Source organism: Teleopsis dalmanni, chromosome X (assembly GCF_002237135.1).
Source record: "Teleopsis dalmanni isolate 2A chromosome X, ASM223713v2, whole genome shotgun sequence".
NCBI classification, from domain to species: Eukaryota; Metazoa; Arthropoda; class Insecta; order Diptera; family Diopsidae; genus Teleopsis; species Teleopsis dalmanni.
The window spans coordinates 74,935,359-74,958,333 of NC_051848.1; the positions used below are offsets into that span (position 1 = coordinate 74,935,359).

General features: G+C 28.5%; 1 protein-coding gene across 3 annotated transcripts in view; it reads right to left on the reverse strand.

Annotated features, from left to right (window-relative positions):
* Positions 1 to 1,622: 1,622 nt before the first annotated feature.
* The window catches only part of LOC119687402 (serine/threonine-protein kinase GL21140), an 83,764-nt gene continuing 62,411 nt past the window's right edge, over positions 1,623 to 22,975 (reverse strand). For all 3 annotated transcript variants that reach the window (XM_038101701.1, XM_038101700.1, XM_038101699.1), the window contains 7 exons: positions 7,512 to 7,946; positions 7,349 to 7,448; positions 6,986 to 7,276; positions 6,249 to 6,912; positions 4,434 to 4,579; positions 2,741 to 2,890; positions 1,623 to 2,004 (listed from right to left, as the gene is read on the reverse strand). In XM_038101701.1, the coding sequence (XP_037957629.1) occupies positions 1,747 to 2,004; positions 2,741 to 2,890; positions 4,434 to 4,579; positions 6,249 to 6,912; positions 6,986 to 7,276; positions 7,349 to 7,448; positions 7,512 to 7,945 (2,043 nt within the window). In that variant the 5' untranslated portion in view covers position 7,946 and the 3' untranslated portion in view covers positions 1,623 to 1,746. The remainder of the gene's footprint in view (positions 2,005 to 2,740; positions 2,891 to 4,433; positions 4,580 to 6,248; positions 6,913 to 6,985; positions 7,277 to 7,348; positions 7,449 to 7,511; positions 7,947 to 22,975) is intronic.

A 22,975-nucleotide genomic window follows, 5' to 3' on the forward strand; every position in this document is an offset into this window, starting at 1 on the left:
CGATATATACTTATATAATGTATCGTTGTTTTTTTATATTACGTAGTATTATTTTTTTTAATTAGTGTTTATGTTTATAGGTATTATATTTTAGTTTCTTGATTGTATAAAACAAATAATTTTAAATAAAATTTCAAAGCAATTTTACACGATTTTAGTAACTTTTTTAAAATGTTATAGTATTTTTTAGATATAATAAAATTTTATCCATACACTTGATTAACCAATATTATGTCCTCGAAAATAAATAATGGGACATATAAAAGTCAAATTGTAGTTTAAAAAATTTAGTATGAAATAGAAAGATATTTTTATTTCATTGTTATTTCATTAATTTTAATTCACAACTTCTTTATTAAATACATTTTATCCGCAAAAGTGTTGAGAGTAATATACTATTAAATTTTTAGACTATCCTCATTTCGTAATGAGTTAAGATAGCGATCTAGCGAAGTGTAAAATTGCTTTCATCATCTAAATTTATTTGTTTGTTTGTTTTTATGTTTTTAAGTTACAACTTCTTGAAACTCAAATTAAATATAAAAATTAAAACTATTAAAAATATATATATACGTGTGGTAATGCAGACGTGGAGTGTGCTTTTGCTAAGCAGTACAGGTGAATTTGATTGGTGTTGTCTTTTAAAAAAACATTAGTTCAAGATTTTACTTGAACTTAACGAAACTGAACGCATTCATTGAACTCTACAAAAGCACTGAGACGATTGCTGTTAACAATTTCGTTTATATAATTTGGAAATGCACAAATAGTTGCTTCGTTAAATTTATAAAATATTCGTGTACATACAATTAAATATTTTAATTACATATAATTTATATATTTAAATAATAAAAATATTAAATAATAAAAAAAATTTAATAATAAAAAATTTAATAACAAAAACATACAATTCGCAACATTATTGAAAATCGAAATTTATACATACACTCTCTTTGAAACTCAATAAATGCTTTATGAATAATTTTAATATACATATGTATATAAAAATATTAAACGATTTTTAATTTTACATATTGAAAAAATTCCTCAATTCTCATTTTTTGTATATGTGTAGACACATTTAAAGCTAATGCCTTTGTCGAAGAAAAAGAATGTAATATTTAAATTAGATTTATTTAAATTGTGTAATAACACATCTATAAGCTTATATAGTAATAATACATTAATAAAAGCAGCGTAAAAACAAATAAAAAATTTTACAAACAAATATAAATTAAAAATATGCAATAAAATATCTAAAAATATTTATATAAAAAATATACATAGCTTAAAGTTGCTTTTGTTGAATTTGGTGTTTCTGTTAAAAATTGAAACATTTAAAATAAATTTAACAAACTATGGAAAACTATAGCGATTTGCGTAAATTACGCTTTCAATCTTTACAATACGATTTTGTTATTAGTTTCTATAAATGTTCACTTTTGCTCATATATGTATATATAAATACATATGTATGTTAATACATGTATACACAATTGTATGTTAATATATATGTATATACATATGTATGTTAAAATATATGTATATACATGTATATATTAATACATATGTATGTTAATATGTATGTATATACATATGTATATTAACATATATGTATATAATCGATTTTTTCATCAGCAATTAAAATTGTAAAAGTCATAATCTTTTTTACTTAAAACTAAAGATATAAACTTTAACAATAAGTATGAATCTTTCATGTGTGTTATTTGTTGTAAAAATAATAGTTCAACTGCTTTCACCCATAGTCCAGTAATGATCCAAGATGTCTTCGCTTGTGAACCGTACATCAGGATCGGATTGTAACATGTTTGCTATCAAATCTCTTACACCATCACATATGTCAGACCAGTAAGGATCAGGAAACTCGTAGACACCTGATATAATAGCATCGAAAAGTGGTTCCTGTTCATTATCAGGTGAAACGAATGGAGGAAACCCACACAGTAATATATAAAGTATAATGCCCGCAGCCCAGACATCAATCTGTAAAAAGTAAATATATTATTTCACGAAATTATATATAAATGTAACAGATAACATATAATAAATAAATAATAATAATAATAATCTCGAATTTCAAAAACCAAAAGTCGTTCACCGCTTTGATCAACGGTCCATTGTTCGCGTGAATTGCGAACCAAACAGGTGTATATGGTAAACTTGTACCTTAACATGCTCTTTTCACATATAAGTGAGTCCAGACCATCTTAGATTTTTTATTACTCCTCATGGCTGGCATTGATTTAATTTTTGACCATTGGAACGCCACCTCTGTGAGGTGTAATGGTATATATAACGTTATCACTGCACATCGGTGTACCTTGATTTCGTGAATGCTTGCGACACATTCTTTTATAGTTTTATGCTTAAAAAAAAAGCTAGAGCATTCCAAAGCTAAGCTAAAGGAAAGGATCTAATTGTATTGTAGAAAAAATATTTTTTGCCAACTTGGAACTTGGAAGTAGTTGCCCCAGTATTGATAGAGACTTTCGACAAATTGCAACAGTAAGCAAATATATTAATACAAAGTGTAAACTGATTTTAGTGAAAGGTTTTACTAACACTTTTAAGTTACGGTTTAATATAGTGCTGTCGCTGGATATTACACACTATAGTTCCAGTAATTTCAATTTATTTGGATTAAAAGTTTTGGAAATTAATAAAAATAATTTGAAAAAATAAAAATGATTTATTTATATAAATTAAGGTAAAAATATACCTTTAAGCCATAACCAGTTTCCATTAAAATTTCTGGTGCAACATATGTTGGCGTACCGCAAACAGCATAAAGAGGCTCGGTAACTTCACAAGCGAGTCCGAAGTCAGCTAGTTTAAGCTGAGTAACGTTACCTATATCATCCAGTTCAACCTTTATTTAAGCAAAAAAAAATAAATAAATAAATAGTTATATATAATATTATATTATTTTTTATAAAAATCTTAAATCTTTGGTTATTAATTATTGTTTACAATAAGTGGTTATTTTTGAGATTTAAAGAAAAAACAATATGTCGGTTCGAATTTCGGCATGAGAGCCGGGCTCTCCGTGCCTCGGCACTAACGCAAAGCAATATTGTTCAGTAAGAAATGTCAGAATTTGCGCTTTTTAGGAACAAATTACTACAATTTCAATACGTTTTGGAGAAAAAATGTCAGGAAGCAACACAGCCTATTTTATAAACCGCTAATAATCTAATTCCTACACTTTTCGATTTTAAGGAAAGGCGTATAATTTTGTAAGTACTGTTAACAATTATTTTAAGAAAATATGATAATAAATTAACAAATTATAGTATAAGATATTATGTATCAATCAATGATATCAATGATATTTTACTCTAGAATATAACTTTTATAATTCAAATATCAAATTAGAAAATTCCAAACGAAAAATAACATTTTTTCTATAAAAACTATTATCCGTGACATAATATCACAGTAATATACAAATCATCAGCAATTTTTTACGATAATTTGAATCTTTATTCTATACAGGTCGTGTTGCTGTAGTATTCAAATTAGTCAAAACTTCAGACTTGCAGTTTTCAACTGTTACTATCTTAGCTCAAATATTGAACACTTTTAAGTAAAGCTTAAAAAAGCACATCTCCTAAACAAGATCATCAAGCAGTAGATTGTATCGCATGAACCATATTTCCGTGTGAATATTGAAAAGGAGTCCTTTCAATGACAACTGTCGCAGCTGTGGGTTAAAGTAGTAAGAGAAAATAACAGCTTATTTGCGCTGTCCATGTCAGGCATTCATTATAAGGCGTTTATCTACTGTAAGTTCTCCTTTACTCAAATGTCTACACTATGTAGGAGTCAGTAGAAATAGAATATAGATATAGATTTCTTCAACTAAAATTTCTTTTGTTAAGGTTTTACTACATAGTACCACAAAAGTAGTACTTCTTACGTTCTAAGACTTATCTTCTGCGCGACGGAATGCTATAAGCATCTATCATCTACTAATATCATTTCAATAGTTATATGGTGCCACCAGTCACAAATTGGTGAATATTGAAGTAGTTTATAAATATTCTATATCAATTCATCAAAGCAAATTTTGTTTCATTTAAAAATATTTAACAGTCAATTTCAAACAAAAAATCAGTTTTTTGGATTTCTTCTGAGAACGTTTCGAAAATCTTTGTAACTTATTACGAATGAAACGATTGAACTAACAGCTAAAAATGAAGTGACACTAAAACAAAAAAAATTGTATCTTTATTATAAGAGATATTTGAAATAAAGATATTAAAGATTTTATCAGTTAACAATGTAGGAAAATTTACTGAGCAAGTGCAAATCATAAAAAGAAGAATAAACTTAGACAACCTTTTTATCTAGTGTATTAGACATAAAAATGTGATTTATATATAATTATATTGTTCAAAAATAATAGTTACCAAGAGGTTTTCTGGTTTGATATCACGGTGAACAATACTCATGGAATGTAAATATGCTAGTGCAGAAGCCAAATGTCTGATCATAACACGGGATTGATCCTCTGAAAAACGGGTAACACGTGTAATAGCATCGAAAAGGTCGCCACCTGTAAAAAAAATATTATTTAGTCAAATCATTATATTGAAAAAAAAAAATAAGTCTAGATATAAGAGAAGATTCTTCTAATAGTAATAATTTGTTTTTCTCATAATCCATTAACAAAAGAAAGTATACTAACTAAAGCAATAATATTGGAAAAATAACCCATAACCCGAATTATATTTTAAGAAATTCTATTGAAAAGCAGTTGTTTGTTTAATCAGAATAATTTTGATGTTTATCTGAACTTTAAATATAAATGCTTATATCGATAAAGTACACAATGGAACATATCAAATAATACTCAACTGCATACCGAGTTCAATGAAGAGGAAACATCCCGTTTATTTTGTTTGATTTACTTCTAATTAAGCAACATACTTGTGATTACTTGTGTTAATCTATGACAACAACAGTAAAGCATAGGTGAAACTTGATAAGAACTATGCTATACGAGTATATTGGGCTTTACATTTTGTGATACGATAGTGAATGTAAATAAAAAGTTTTTGTGATTGTGATTTTGTTCAAATCTTTATGACCTCCCCATAAGGTATAAAACATTAATTCTCTCCTCAGGATATAGTATTATATAGTACTGGATCCTCTAATGTTATTTTCTATGAATTCTTCTTTATACCTTCATATCTTTAATTTAATGCCAAAAAATTGGAAATCATGTGACTGTGTTGCTGAGAATTGATGCTTTATATTACATCTTCTTTATTCTCAATATATGGCACTCTATATAAATGCAATGGTTTTTTCACAGTTTCCGCATTTTGTTTGTAGCAAGTGAAGAGCCTTATTATTATTACGAAAAAGGAATAGTATACGGCGATCTAAAAGATCTATTGTGCCCCTTAGTCGGATTAGAGTTATCGTTATCTTTAATGAAAGAGAATATAGGGCCTATTTTTCCTAGTCTCGAATTCCTTTGTTTTATGAAATATCCTCCTGGGTATTTTTTTAGCTTTTGAATCAGTGCAGGGCACTCATCTAGCACATAATATGTGTTTTCTTTCTCTTCCCTACAGTATCTGTAGTATGAGTGAGATTGAGTTCCTGACTTTGTTGGATGATTATTGAATCTACAGTTACGGGTTAGTAATCTCGTAATAATTCTTAAGTTATTCTTTATTCTCTTTTTCGAAGTGAGAAATCATTTCTATTCCAGTTGTTACATGTTTCATAATAGAGTATATCATCTTATGGATTACTCTTTATATAAACAGTATGAAAACATATACGATTAATATAAATATAAAGTACAATATGAGATCCATTCAAATTTTTTTATTCATATATCGAAGTAGTGTACCATTTTTATACAAGGTCATATTCTTATCACATAATTTTATTGTCTCTTAAACATTGCATGTTGAATAAAAATTGAAAGTTTTCTTAGTAGTTAAAAATTTATGTATATTATGATAAGTTGAGAAAATCAGTACAAAAATTATTAATTATTCGTAATACCATAGTATCTCTTCCTTATAGCGCGATTCCGATTTCCTAAGAACGCCAATTTAACAATGGATTTTAGTAAAGATAGCTATTTTGAGTAACTTTTTTCACTATGCTTTATGCCGATATAACTCACTTCTCGAGATATTAAAGTTTAAAGTTAAATTTAAAAAATTATATATTTTTAAAATTTATTTAGACATACTTACCACTTACATAATCCACCACTAAATACATAATTGCAGGTTGGTCTACTTCCATTAACAATGAAATAATATGTGGATGCTGCAACTTTTTCATGACACGTACTTCTGCATCAATATAATGTTCTTTCCCTTGACATTTACTTTTATCGATAATTTTAAGTGCATAAGGCAGTCTACTTTTGCGTTCTTTAATTTTTACCACAATAGCAAAGTTTCCATCACCGATAATTTGTCCAAGCACATAATTCTCACGTATCGCTGCTGGCAATTCGGATGCATCGATTCCGATATTATTAAGTGTTGATTCCTCGTCTTCTAATTTAGGATCAATTGGTACAGGCTTTGTGTTTTTACTTTTAGTAGGCATTTTCGGTTTAGGACCCTGATATGCTGTGCCGGCCGTACGTAACGTTTTGCGAATTGCTTGGATAGCTTTATGCTCATCAGATTCAAGTTTAAAATCATCAGAATTATTAACGCGTTCTGTACCATAAGCAAAAAAGATGTCATCTTCCCCAAAGAAATCAGCTAGTTGAAGTACTGGTGTTCCAGAAAGTGTAAATACTTTACGCACATATCCAGTATCAAGTTTAACAACTTGTGTTATCGACTGAACTACATGATCGAACGTTGGACTGTTGCGTTTGTTAAGAAGTAGTCGCATGATCTGAATAAAAAAATTACAATCACGTAAATATGTAAAATATGGAAGAACTTAGAAGGTTATTAGGTAACCGTACCTTACGTGGCTTTGTGCCATTTCTTATTAATGTAACAATACGTGGAAATACAATGTTATCCAATTCAATTGATTTCGTTAGCATCGGACTGCCGTTAGATCCTAAAGCGGTACCGTTTTTTAATGGTGATAAAGGTCGATACATTTTTGAGAGACGGTTATTTGCTTTATTAGTTAAAGCCAAAATTGATAAGGGTTGAGAGGATGTATTATATTCGACTTTCTTAAAATTTTCATTATTGCAGGAACAAACGTAACTCTGACCATCTTCAAGTTCTTCTAAGCTGGTTACCTTAAAAAATATATGTATGTATATTTGTAATGTAACGATAAGGAAAGTTTTGTTTTCAGATTCAAGACTTACTTTTTTGCCGCACATTGTATATATTGTACGTACAGCTCCTGGTATCTTAACGTTGTCCTCTAAAAGTCTTGTTATATCTTCAAACAAACTTTCGAAAGATCTATTGATGAAATGTACATAAATAAAATTAATTTAAAAATGCAACTTTATATTATACTTTTACCTATATCTCTCGTTTGATACTGGAATGGTTATTCCGGAATAAAATCTATCACCGTTACGATAAAATTTTATTCGTCTCGCTTTACGCGTTGATGTCCGACTGCTTGATATGCGCTTTTTAACTTGCGCTGTTGTATTCGGGGTATTTCCATTGCTAATTATGTTGCTTGTATTTGCTGAGGATGAAGATGCGCCACTAAGTGATCCATTTGATTTGCTACAATTGTTGAGATCTCCACCTAAAGTTTGATTATTACTAGAGGTCAAATCTAGATCTTGAAAATCTTTTTCAATTTCAGAATTAGAACTGGCCGGACTATTACTGCGACTATGTGGAGTGATGCTGCTGTTAAGTGAATGATTCGATTCTGGTGGAATTAATGAAGGTAGAATAAGCGAATTATTTATGTGGTTATTAACTGTTTGAATTTCCATTCTGAAATAAAAATATTAAAAATAATTTTTTAATACATTCCTATTTTCGGATTTATATGTGTATATATAAACATATATATTGTATAAATAATACACTACAATTAGTATTAGTAGCATTTAGAATTCTGATCTTAAACTAACATATTTGAAACATTTTTATATATATTTTTTCTTCTTTTAAATTGTGTTTTGCATTTTTAAGGCTTCAAATTATTCTACATAGTTTACTAAAATTTCAAAAATAACATGACTCGTGAATGGGAAGAACTTTGATTGGATAGCTTGATTGGATGATACACGGCAGTTAAAGAGTCTAAGTAATCCGAAACGAATCAGGGTAGAAACTTTTTTTTAACTTCTACAAAAAAGATATAAAAATTTTAACTGAACTGAGGACATGTACCTGTTAACTCAAAAAGCATCTAAATAAATAGGTGTAGATGATCAACATTTCTTTAGACTCTACTATGAAAATCAAAAAAATACATGGTCTTCACATGTTTAAATACAGCTAGAAACAGAACTAAGTATTGAGGGCCTGAAATTTTAAATACCAAAGACTTAAGATTCTGAATATGTTTTTATTTCAGTTAAAATAAGAAGTGAAGTTCTAATGTTAAAGATTTCTAAACTACTTAATATATATATTAGAAGTACAAGTACAAAGTGAATAACTAGTGTGATATTTGATTCAAATGGAAGTCATTAGGACGAATGACATCCTCAGGGACCTCAAGATTGATCCCATCAAAAAAATACATAAAGGATAGAGCCCTGAAATAATTTGCGAAATCTGACAGACTTACTAACACTGCGTTATCAAATCTCAGAATGGTTACAAGCTCCTCGGGGAGATATGCAGATCTGAGGTCAATTATTGCTTAGTCTAATGAAGTGATAAACAATAATCCAGTCAAGGCGCAAAGAGGGGTTTTGTAGAAACCTCGCAGTTAATAGAGAGTAAAAGTGCTCAGGTGCACTGACTCAACTCAACTAGCCTCAACATAGAGAAGATAAATACAAGGAACAGCTAACAAAGAATGGCGATAAATAATATGGTATATAAAAGGATAAACGTCCGTTAACATAATATTTATGAAAAGTGCTTAAAGATTTTCTATCCATCTTTTCTGTATGCAGACAAATTTATATAACAAAACAATTTAAAGAAGATTAGTTAGTTTGAGAGCGAAAAGAAAGAGATTTGAGTTTTCTCGTATAATATACAAAATACTTAAGAGTTTAAAAAATATATCTTAAATCGATGTTAGAAAAAAAGTTTATTCTAATGTTTTTTTTTTTCTTGTCGAAAGGTACGCATCTTATGACAAAAATAAACTATTTAAAAGTTAGAAGGGTTTGAATAGAAATGAAAAGACAACAACAAAATTGTTTAATTAATTTATTGAAGTTTGGTTGATCTTACAACGCTGTGTCGAGTATTGCCAAGTGCTTATCATTAGTGATCTTAAAAATATTCGTATTTTTTGATTAGTTTATAGTTCATATATAATTTGTTTATACTGCAAGTGCCAGGCTTAGAACTTGTGCCTGTCAAATTAGTTGCTTTAACTAATTGTGTTCTTCCACAAGTAGCCAAGGCTACAAGGTTTTTTCGTTTATCTTTCTAATAGTACCTTCTTTTTAACTTATTGGAAATTGAAAAATGGGTAGTATGTAAAGAAATATAGCGCATTTGTTGAGACAATCCACATAAGAACATTAAATCTTTAAGCTTAAAGTTCAATTTAAATAGAAGTCCATAGAAGTAAACGAAAACTTACTTCCTTGGTTTATAATTATTATCTAATTTCGTTCAAAAAATGTAATTTTTTGAAGTTTTCCATATTATATTTGAAAAATATAAATAAGAAATTTTATTAAAAATAAAAGAAACATTTAAAAGGCTATATTGTTAAAATTTTAAATTTCATTTTTACACATTTTTTTTTAATTTCATTTGAATTAATTGCGTTAATTTTTGCACTTTTGTAATATACGAATTTTTTTCAGCAATATTAAGTTACTATCTTAGCATTACTTACGATCTATAGCAATAGTTAATGAGTTCATTGTGTTCACCAACCTAAATAAAAAATAATTGAGTTCAGGTTTATTGTCTACATTACGTTGGACAAATTGTTAAACCGTAAAAATTCTTCTGTATATTTTAAAATTTTCCCAAAATGCGGGTACTCTACTTCCATATATTGACAGACTAGTTTTTTTTATATGCAATTTATTACTTGACCCATGGTATATATGTGGAATGTTTCTCTGTTTAATTTTCATAATTGCAAAACTAACGTGTAATCCCACGAATCAGAACGAACCCTATCTCAGAGCTTAGCTTGAAAAAAAAAATGTGTGCTACAATATGACAACAGTACTTATTTCCAGAAACTGGAGTACAGACCTTTTTAAAATGATAAAATTTGTGTACAATATAAAAGTATTTATGCAAAGATAACAAAGGAACGTTTATATTATATTGTACGAGTATTCACGGTAATGTCTAGAAAAGGTTAGTTAATTTCTATATTCTGCGAAATTAAACTCTTTCTTTTTACGTGGAAAACGAAAACCAGAAGTGACACTGGTTTATATGTGTAAACATTATGTTAACTTCATGTGTTAATTAAAGTTTAGTCTGTTTAGCCAAACTATCTACATATGTAAGTTCATGACTAGCTGAATGTTATAAATGCTTTGAAAACAGTTACGTTAAAATAATTTTTATTCCATTATTCCATTCCAATTTCAGTATAATATGTATAACATTTTTACCATTCATATCATTGCGGATATAAACCTATATGAGTCCTTCAAGCTAAATTCGAGCTTGCATTCTTTGACATAGTATTTCTAATTCTATTGAATATTGATTAACTTTGACAATTAATCTTATGGTCATGTTTCGCAGACACCTTAGTTTTACTCCTTTTTTTAGTGATATATAGATCATTTAAAATAAATTATAAAAATAATAATATACATTAAGACTGAAAAGTTTTCGGAAATTCTCATTTAAAATTCGCGCGCTGTATATTTTTCGATATTTTAAGTTTATGTAGTTTGGCAGCACTGTCCTTAATTACTATGCCAAAAATGAGCTCGATCTGTCAGACAGTTCGTTTACGGCAGCTGTTGAAACCAGTTCACCTCAGTAGTGCGTTGCGAAATGTCTTCGACGGTCGTACGACCGTCCTGGAAGGCTTTGTACCACTCATAAACTTGAGTTTTCGATAAAACTGATTCCCCATAAGCCTTTTGTAGCATTCGCAACGATTCTGCACACGAAATTTCGTTCGAAACACAAAATTTGATGCAAACTCTTTGTTCAATATTTTTTTCCATTGTTTTTTTCGCAACGCCCTACTGAGGTGAACTGGTTTCAACAGCTGCCGTAAACGAACTGTCTGACAGATCGCGCTCATTTTTGGCATAGTAATTAAGGACAGTGCTGCCAAACTACATAAACTTAAAATATCGGAAAATATACAGCGCGCGAATTTTAAATGAGAATTTCCGAAAACTTTTCGGTCTTAATGTAGGTAGTGCCCTACCAATCCTTGTTTATCTGTTTTCATAATTTTAAGTATGTTGGATTGTTCATAAATTCTTTTTAAAATATAGTTTAGTTTCAACACTTTTAGTTTTTTGTAACACTTTTCGGGTAAATATTTACAATTCGCTTTCATTTGTGCTACTTAAGGTCTAGGTTTCGCTTGGACTTTCTATAACAAGTCTTGTGTAAATTTGTTCTCGTCTTCATCTTCAATACTTATTTTGCTCTCTTTTGACACTATTAGCGAGCAATTCGATTTTTAATTTAACGGTTTAATTCATATGCAGTGTGACATTTTTCATGTATAATTTAATCACTTTAACACATGATATTGAGAACTTTGTTAACAACGATAAACTAATTAGTACAGATCATTCATTTATAATAAATATAAAGCTTTTTTTTCTTCCATATACTGCAAATATAGCTTTATTTGATTAATGTATAAACAATAAATTAAACAATCATATTTCACTAATATCAGGTGAAGATATACACATGGAGAATCGTGTATATTCTCTTCAAATAGTCGAAAATTTAACTTCTTCTATATACGAAGTTGATTACTTCTCTACTTCTCTTCTCTGATTACTTCTTTATTATATGATAAATAATAATGATTTGTACACAAGACATTCTTTTAATTTCTACTAAAACAAGAATATTTATTAAAGAAAAAGTAAATCACAGGCTAATAGAAACCATTTTACTTGATTAAAAGAAATCTGAAAGAAAAGTTTCAGTCTTAATACTAATAGAATAGCACAAGCTTTGGGTAGCAACTAAATATCTAAAAAGAATGTATTAATTGCTGTATCCAAGATCTAGATTCAAATTCCATAATAAAGTTCTGTTTTACAAAGGTGAAAGAAATGTATCAGAACTAAATTGAGCCTTCCCAATGAAGTTATATTTTATAAAGTTAGTAAAAAAAAGAGTTTTGTATGGTACAGCTTACAATTTCAATGTAGAAATACTACAAAGATTTTAATATAGAGCGTGCAGAATAACTACGCAGGCTCACTGGTTAAAATTTCATTATTTTTCCTGTTAAAGTTTTTATAATTTTCGAAAAAAACGAAAACTTGGTCATATTGAGGAGGTTCTAGTGGACCAATCTCAAAAACTGAGAAATATTTTGTAATAAATGTCAAATATTTATTTTTTTTTATGTGGTTATGTGAGCTCTATTATTATTTTCTTATTAAGTCTTGCTTGGCGTCACATGATTTCAAGCTGCCTCTATACTGGCCATAGGCTATCTACAAATTGTCTCCATCTTTGTCTTCTTACTGCTACTTCTCTGAGCTCAACAATATTGTTGTATGATCTCCCAAGGTGTGTGGATTGGTTGTTGATTTCGTTCAGTGTTGATCTGCGTCAGGTAATCTTAGGCCTTCTGCGCCAGGCACCACCACACAAATATTACCTTTGAAATTGACAATTGTGACGTGACTTCCTGCATAACAGCCTGCATGATCACCACCAGAAAAAGCATAAAACTGTCATGACTATTTATCATTTGACTGTGTGCATAACATAACCCTTACAAACTCAAACTCAAAATAGTGCATTTAATATTAAATGACACATCGTCTTTATTAACTTTCAAATATTACTTACAAAATCTTTATAAATTTGATTGGTAAAACATTTTGAAGAACTACAGGTAAATGACTAAGTTCAGATAATCGTGAAGGAATTTGCCAAACTTTATAATTTTATCGCAAGTACAAAAAGGCCATATTGACTCGAATTGACTTATAATGATTGTGTCAACATTAAATATATTTTATTATTGCCAAAAATAGATGATATATTTATATAAGGCCGTTAATAAATTATCGAAATTATTATTAATGTAAATAAAAGATTAGCGAAATACAGAAAGTTGCTAAATATTTTTTGATAAGCACAATAAACAAAAATCAAAAACGTTGATTTATTTATGAAATCTTAATATTGTTACTTACAATTGACTGTCAGTCACTCACTCAGTCTGTTAGTCAGTTAGTCAGTTTGTTATGAAATATATTGAATACCAAAAGTAATTTAAAAATCTATAAAATGATTAAATTTGAATTTTTATTTTTTCGCACGCGTGAAATTGCGAAAGGCACGGGCACAACGTTGCATATTTCATATTTACACGATGCCACAGAATTGCAGCCGAGTTTTCAAATCGCTTTCGCAGTACGTTGAGGTGATTAAATGTAATTACTATGTGTTTATAATTGGACGCTATATGAAATTAAATATAAATTTGAGCTAATAAACAAACCTATTAAATAATAATAAATTTTATTGATAATACTCGTATACAGACATAATTATACTCAAATGAGTTTGAAAATATTATGAGAAAATTATTTTTAGTTTATTGGCTTATAATGAATGTAGTTTTATATTTGAATTATAATTGAAAACAAAAGTAATTAGTTTGTTAGGAGCTTGTGAAGATTGCGTTTATTTACAATGGCTAGAATATCTCCTTTAAACTTATAGATTGCTGAAGCAAACATAAACATAAATGTCTTTAATATCTTCATTTGTTTTCTAAAGCAAATATATAGTTCAATTAAGTATTATCTTCAACGAAGATAATACTAAATTCACACCTTTATATCTTTCAAATTGATACCAAAGTGATAAATTGATTTTAACATAAGAAACTTGAGAATGCTCTCTGAAAGTAAGAAATTTCACTCGGCATTTAACACTTCCTTTTCCATCAGAGGTTCACATCGGCACTTAAGTTAACTTCCTCAGAAAGTCAAAAAATAAAAAGCCGTTACCATCCCAAAATTTTGAAATTGAACCCAGACAGATGATATTGAAGAAAAATCTACAGATGCAGACTTTTACAGATGTTTACGATCAGCGGTGGTGCTAGGCGTCAGCGACGTCGACGACGGCTTCGCATTCACAGGAGCCTCGCAAAAAGTTACTGACTGTTGATGGATATTTTGAACAATTTGGTTTCATATATGACATCAATCATATGAAAAGTATAGCAAACGAAGACCTTTTCGAACATTTTAATGCTTTAGGCATAAGTCGGCCTATTGAACTGTATGAGGAACTGCTATTTTTAAATCGAACTTACTAGACTCAATCAACGATATAAAGCAATTCGTCCGTTATATTAAAGAAAATAATTTCGAGGAATTATCTCTAAATGTTTATATAGTAAACAGAATCATACTCAAAGTTCCAGTCAGTACAGTTTCTACTGAAAGAAGCTTCTCAAAGTTTAAATTGCTTAAGTCTTAGTTGAGAGGTACGATGAGTCAAGAGAGACTATCTCGAATAGCAAGTTAATGTCGCCTACGGTCGGCGCGTATCCGGTCAAGGAACTAATGGTTAAATTGAGCTCATATGTATTCAAAAACCTATCAAGATTTTAGTTGTTATAATGTTTTTAAATACTGATATAGTCTGACATGTGTATATCTGGTAAAAATGCTAGGGTCTCATGAAATTATGTAAAGTAACCTTCTTTGTTAATTTACTAGTTGTTTCAGTACCGTTAAATCAATCATACCCAGGTATCAAAATGTGTACCAAATTTTTTCAAATTTCATGAATTTCTATTTAGTTTGCTTTTTCGAGTATTATTTAAAAAAAAAAATCTTTCACGGTAGTGTTCAAGAAAACATTACTATCCTATCCTATCCATCCTGGTGAATGAAGTAATATGATATGTATCATGGAGATTTGACAATATTTCGTAGAGTTTTTGGTTGGTACTTTTTTAATATTTGTATATTGAAGAAACTTGCAGTATCCCGAAAATTATATAGCAAATGTGCATACCGGTTTAAGGATGACTTTATGTAATAAAACCTTATTCTATATACTTATACTATATTATACTATATTCTATACTATACTTAACTTACTACTTTCAATACATTAAAGTTTGAAATTACACTTTCTTTTGACACCTTGTATATCGGTAAATAACAAAAACATAAAAAAATCACGTTTCGATGTGAAGATACTTTAATCATAGTATGTATATCTAAAATATATTAATAATATTAATAATTGCACTATTTTATATTGTTTTATTGAAATTTAATTTTTATGACTAGTTTTTGAAATTTCTTGTTCTGAAAGAGCAAGTTCTGAAGAATATTTTTATATTAGTTGTATAGTTGTATTTCCTTTTAAATTTGTTGTATTGTCAGGTATATTATAAACATATATAAAACTTACAGCTATAGCATTTTAGCCGTCTATAGCATTTTTATTTTAATATAAAGATTTTTTGTGATATCTTGTGTGGTTATTTTGTTATGATATTTTAAAAATATTTATCTATTGAAATTCTCACTTAACCTGACAATATTTCGTTAATAACTTTTCCATCCTACAATATTTTTTTGTATATTTTTATACAAAATGAAAGAGCAAGTTCTAAAGAATATTTTAGTATAAAGACTTATTTCGCATATTTATTCTTGACATATTGTATTATAAAATTAGTACAATGGAAAATGATAATAATGATAAAAGAGACATAATATAACAACTCAATATAACAACAGCTACAGCTATTTTCCATACAATTAAAATGCCGATTATAGTGCAATAACTAATCAAACTATTAATGATCATCAGAGATCTATTTTTATAATTTATTTTCAGTCGGGCTCGCGAGACTACGTGTATTACATTTCTCGAAGTCAATCACTGACTGATCGCGTTCAATTACCGTTTATCTGTCTGGTTTGCACCTTTGCTGTTTGATATGCTAAGCGTATAAAAACAGATCAAATTAAATAAAATTTTCTACTTTCTCCAAAAACAGTTTAAGCGTTACAAATGGATTTGTGTCGCATCATAAAACATTGAAGAAATAATAAAACAATTTCAGATAATTTTAATTGTAATCCAATAACTTATAAAACTATAGGAAAGGTAAAAAATGATCATAAAAATTTTCACATTTTTTTTTTAAAGAAAACTTCCGCTTTAACTTTATATGAAGACTTATTTATGATGCACCCAATCGCCAGCCTATTGACGGACAGACGGGTGATGAAAATTAATATGATAACGTTAAGTTTTAATCATTTAGGAGTATGTTTTCCAAAATCAAATAAAATACTTTTAACAAACACTACTAATAAAGACATACCTTCTGCTCAAAAAGTATCGACATTTTGTTGTTTGTTAACTACTCCTTAAGTAATAGACCTTTTTCAAAAAATATTTTTTTGTAATGTTGGTACACCCTTTCTTGAAATATGGTACAAATTCTGTCAATTAGTTTGTTTACAGTAGCTGTTAATGTGAGACTACCTCAAGTGCATTTAGCGATTTTTAGCGCCATCTGTCAATTAGTTTGTTTACAGCAGTTGTTAATGTGAGACTACCTTAAGTGCATTTAGCGATTTTTACTATGGAAAATTCTTGTTGTACGCGATTTTTTGACCAAACACGGTACCACTGTCATCGCTCAGGCACCATATTCGCCAGATCTGTATTCGTGCGACTTTTTTCTGTTCCCGAAACTCAAATTGCCCTTCGTGGTAAGCGTTTTGAGTCGATTGAATCGTTAAAAGAGAATTCGCCGAAGGAACTAAAAGCCGTACCTGCACGGACCTACGAAAAGTGTATGAAAGATTGGGTTAAGCGTTGGCATATGTGTATCGCTTCAAAAGGAGCATATTTTGAAGGAGATAAAATAAATTTGGAATAAAATTTAAATTTGTGTTTCATCTGAATAGAGATTTTTCCGAGTTAGTGTAACTGGGCACTTTTACTCCTTGTTAGCTAGGCGGTTTCTACAGAGTCTCACACCCTTCTCTTTGACTAATTTATGTATTCCTGAAAAGCTTTACTGATTATTCGATGACTGATCTAAGATCTGCATACTGCCCCGTACGGCTAGGACTGCTCTTAGATCTGTCAGTCTGTCAGTTTTCGCGTATAGCTTCAGGGCTCTGACCCTTAGATATTTTTTTACCGGGTCTATACAGAGGTCTCTTAGCACATCATTCGTGGATATGTACCATGGCACTTTGAAAAGTCTTCGGACTCTTTGGACAAAGTTGCCTGATTTTGAGCAACTTGTAGCTTCTGAATAGTAGAGTTGGCAGCTTTGATATACTCGACACACCTGTAGAGAAGTGCTAGTCTGATATACTATATCTTATAGAATATTATAGGATATAATAAAAAATTTGAACGTACCTTTTCATATTTACTATTTCAATTGAATTCTAACATCCTGACGCAGTTATTATTTAATGAATCACTGCAATTTAAAGACAAAAATATGCTGACATAATTTTTTACCAGATGGACAAAGGATTGATCTTACTAAAGTAGCAATTGTTAAATAATATAACCATTTATGTAAAATTCTTGATTTGGCAAATTTAAAAACTTCGGCTAATGCTAAAGAGCAATTAGTTATATGTATACAGATTTTATGTTGTATGAAATGTAGATATAGTCCATTTACACATTAGGAACACATATTTTATCTATTTCCGCTGTTTTAGTAAAACAAGCTCAGCGAATCGATTCACTTTGCGTTACTAGTGAAGAACTTATCTGATTTTTATATTATATATCACATATCAATATAATAGTATATATTATCAACTATATAAATATATAAACTATATCAATATATAGTTTTCATATTATATATGCAGTAGGTGTAATAAGTATAAGATTTTAAATTCAAATTTTATAATTAATTTCAAGAAAGCAGGGAAAACTAATGGTTATAGAAACATATAAATGATTAAGGCTGTACTCGATATAAAAATGTAATAACTTATTAATCTGAAGTTAAAACTTTGTGTTATTTTTAAAACCGGATTGTGTATTTTGGTAGTATTACATAATATAGATATTGTAGATGTCCAATATAAGAAATATCTAACGCATGTCTATATAGAATAAGACATAATATAAAAAAATAAAATAAAAAAGATAATCCCTCGCTTTTTCTGGCTTAGATGAACAAAAACGCACAAATTTCTTCATTAAATAGTTGATTTCAGGAGCTGATCTTAGACTTAAGTCCACGATATATACATATTTTTATCCAGAAAATAATTATAATATAAAAAGATATTGATATGCGAATAAATTTTAAATCAAATTTAAAATGAATGGGATTTACCGAAAAATGACATAACTTAATATTATTATATTTTAAAAATTATCAATAATAAAGTGATAAAATGAAAGATATCTAAACGCACCTTTTTATTTCTTTCTCAATAAAGTTGTAAAATTATCAAAGTAACTCTCTCTCTCTCAACCAGAGATATTCATCAAGTTACTATATTTACTTTTAAACTAATATCGTACGAATTGAAAAGAATTATAAATATTAAACGTACTAACTCTCTACTCACTTTTTCAAAATCATAACGAAATAATGTTCTGAATCGTTCAACAAATTGGACATTGACTTGTCCAAAATAAGCTGTTAACTATATTTTATTATTCCTCAACATTAGATATCTGAAAGATAACTCAGAAATAATAATAAATATTATACTATATAATGACTATATATTATAAATGATAGTTTTTTACATGATTGGGTTATATTGAATAAACACCTCGAGGTAGATTTGAAATTTTGATAGTGCGAATAATACTCCGAACCTAATGCTCCCGATTATCAAGAGCATTCTATATTTTTACCTTGACAACACTTCTATCAATTGCACTATAAGTATATACAAAAATTATTTCCAACCCAATTTCTAAAAGCTAATTAAATTAATTGTCTTTAAGCAACAAAAACTTTAAAAATGCATTAAAATGCACTACAAGTTTCTGTTATCTAAAAATGGTGGAAGTTATTATATGCATCGCGTGCGAAAGTGTTAATTTTACAAATTTCACACCATTAACAACCTTTTAGGTTGATTAAATTTGCACAAAATTTAGCGCAAAATCATTAGGAAAATAATTAACGTAGAAATAAGGTTGGGTTTGGAAATGCATAGACATTAATGTAACTAGTCATACAATTAAATTTATATCTCATTTGTAACTGTCAACTTTGCGAATATTTGTGAGAAAAAGAACTATTTAATATTTAATATTTAATATACATTATTATTATTTAAAATAGGCTATTTGTGCACCCCGACCTAAAAGCTCTATTGTGCGACTATAGGCCCAACTAGAATAATTTTAGACTATTTATAAATTTTATAATTGCAGTGGGCTTAATTTTACCTATTTGATTTGGGACCAGGATTCCGCTACCAAGGTAATCGAGTCTACGTCTTGCCGCCGCTGGGCAGTTGCATAGAACATGTTCTGATGTTTCCTTCTCCTCATGACAGAGTCGACAGGAATCACTTTCTACCACACCTATAATTTAATAATTTAACTTTCAACGACTTTTGTTTGACATACTGAAGGTTCCTCTTATGATTAGTGATTGACTTTAAGTTACTCAATATTGAAATAATTTAATGCTTGTGCAAATTATAAAAAGTATGAAAAACTAAATATTAATTATTCTATAAAAAATAATTCGGCCTGATTCCGACAGAACTAAGAAAGATGAGATAAAATAAATTCCAAATTGAGTTAATGCAGTGACTGAATTATAGATGATCGGACCCTTCTTTTTGGGACAACTAATGACTCATTGGTACTGAAACTTTTCGAGCTATATGTGCTATAATTTTTTTATGTATTTTACTTTTATTTTTTCGAATTCAATTTTTATTATTTGTATCTTTAGCATCTTTGCATATGATTTCGTCTTTGCTATACGATGGTATCCCTATGATAACTCTTATTATTTTTGACTAAGTTTTTTGCCACAGAAGTTTTGAACAGTACTGTAAGATACAGCAACAACAATTACTTTTATATTATTTTACGATGATATCTGACCATACAGCTGTTTCGAGTATTTCCAAGTACCCATCATCGGTGGTCTTAGAAATAATTCTTGTATTTACTTATTCGTAAATAATTTTTTTAAACTGCAATTACCAGAAATCGACCTCTTACCCTGCCAAATTTGAAGCTCAGAGTCAGCGCTCCTTGACCAACTGACCCAAAGCCGTACTTGATTTTTATGTTCGCACATTTTTCTGGAGTTTTATTCATTTCCTGTGAAAGTTTTACTTACAAATTCACTTGATGTGCTTATATTAGAACGAATTAATTATAATTAATTATATTTTTATTTTTAAATGTTAAATTTCAATAGATATAAATGGATTTTTGCAAAATTTTAATGTTTAATAAACTGAGCTAATATACGTAGGAACTAGTTTTACTATTAATTGTTAAAAAAAAAATAATTTTAAATCATTGTGATAATTTCTTAAACAAGTTTGAACAACAGTTTTCATACTCTATTACAAAATTTTTACAATATGTTACATTTAATATAAATTTAAATTGCATTGCTGTTTACAACTTATCTATGTTTTGCTTTTTTAGTTATAAATAATATCTCAAACTGTGTAAGTTGGTCATCATTATTTAATTAAAACATTTTTCTTTAAACGTGAGCTGCATGTAACGTCATCAAACAAATTTGTGACAAGTTGGCAACAGGCAATAAATGTATGCTTCTCCGTAATGAAATTCATCCGTAACTCGTTATCTGGTCAATTATAACATCTAACTGAAGATTATATTTGAAAATTAAATAATGATAAATAAATTAAAAATTATTCAATTTCAAGATAAATAAATTAAAAAAATTATTACAGGAAAGCATTAATATTGAGTAATTTCTTGAAATGCAATGACAATGGAATAACTTACAAAACTAAAATTTATGTATTTGTACAACAGAAATCACATATTAAAAAAGTAAAAATTAATTTACATAAAAGGTTAAAATTATTAAAATAAATAAATAAATAAATATTAATTAATTAGTATATGAAGAAATAATAGAGACTATTGTTCCATGCACCATTGGACAGGTGCAAGATATGAAGAAAATATTAACTTTCTTAAATAATATATTATTTCAGAACATTATATATTACTTTATAAATATTAATTTGATTATTTAACAATATATTATATTATATATTATAAACATTATTAGATGGGCAAATTAAAAATCATAAGTAATAATAAGTGATGTTCGCAGATATTATAAGGTTTTTTTTTTTAAATTTCAATTATTATTTTACAATTAAAAATAATTTTTATTTTATTCTACTAAAACATTATTAGAAAATATAACTCACTCGAAACATATCTAAAGTTAAAGCTTAAAATATTCCTTCTATAAAGCACTATCTTTCTGTCGTTGTTCTTTGAAGCTAACATATTGGTTTACCTACTGGTTTTCTCTACAAACTATATACAGACTATAAACTAATTAAAAAAATTCGAACACTAATGATGAGCACTTGGCAATACTCGAAACAGTGTTGTATGGCCAGCTAAATTTCAATAAATTAACTAAAAATTTTTGTTGCTGTATTTTCATTTCTATTCGAACCCTTCTAACTTTTAAATAGTTTTTTTTTTGCCATAAGACGCGTCATTTCGATAAAAAGGATTAAAATTAATAAATTAATTTTTCCAATTATTGTTCCATGTTCCATGAACTAAGGTATTGTACATTATCGAAACTTAAGAATGTGTAATTATGAGTTACTTTCAATATAAATTATAGTTGTATTTATAATAGTTAGATACATTTACAATAGTTAAGCTTATTTAAGTTCCAAAGTAAATATATTAAGCTAAGAAAGCCCTAAATAAATTAAAGTAATTGCATATATCGTTCCATGAGTAGTACGCTTCTGACATTTCTCTTTCAATTGTCCTTCTCTAAGTTAAAGCCGGTACACCAAGGCGTCTACTGCCTAGTGAGTTTTATGTCAAAGCTTGTCGTGGAATGTATTTATTTGTTCGTCAAATAGCATGCCCTATCCAATTCCATTTTCGCATATTACCTTCTGCTCAAAAAATACTCGGATTTTGTGAATAAAACACAAATTTAAATTTTATTTCAAATTTATTTTATCTCCTTCAAAATATGCTCCTTCCGAAGCGATACACATATGCCAACGTTTAACCCAATCTTCCATACACTTTTCGTAGGCCTCAAAACGCTTACTACGAAGGGGCAATTTGAGTTTCGAGAACAGGAAAAAGCCGCACGGATCCAGATCTGGCGAATATGGTGCCTGAGCGATGATAGTGGTGCCGTGTTTGGTCAAAAAATAGCGTCAACAGTTTATCAAGATGTAAAAAATTGTAGAATATTTTATTTCAAATTATTATTTAAAAAAAAAAGAATTAATGTTTAGACAGTAAATGAAAATAGCGATAAAATTATTTTTTGCAGTAATAACTAATTGGAATTTCATATAAACCTAAATTTAAATACTAGGATGAGGCTAAGGAATACCAAGTTTATTTAAAACCTTATGCGAAAAGTAACTTATAAAAAAAATTTATTTTATGCGACTTAA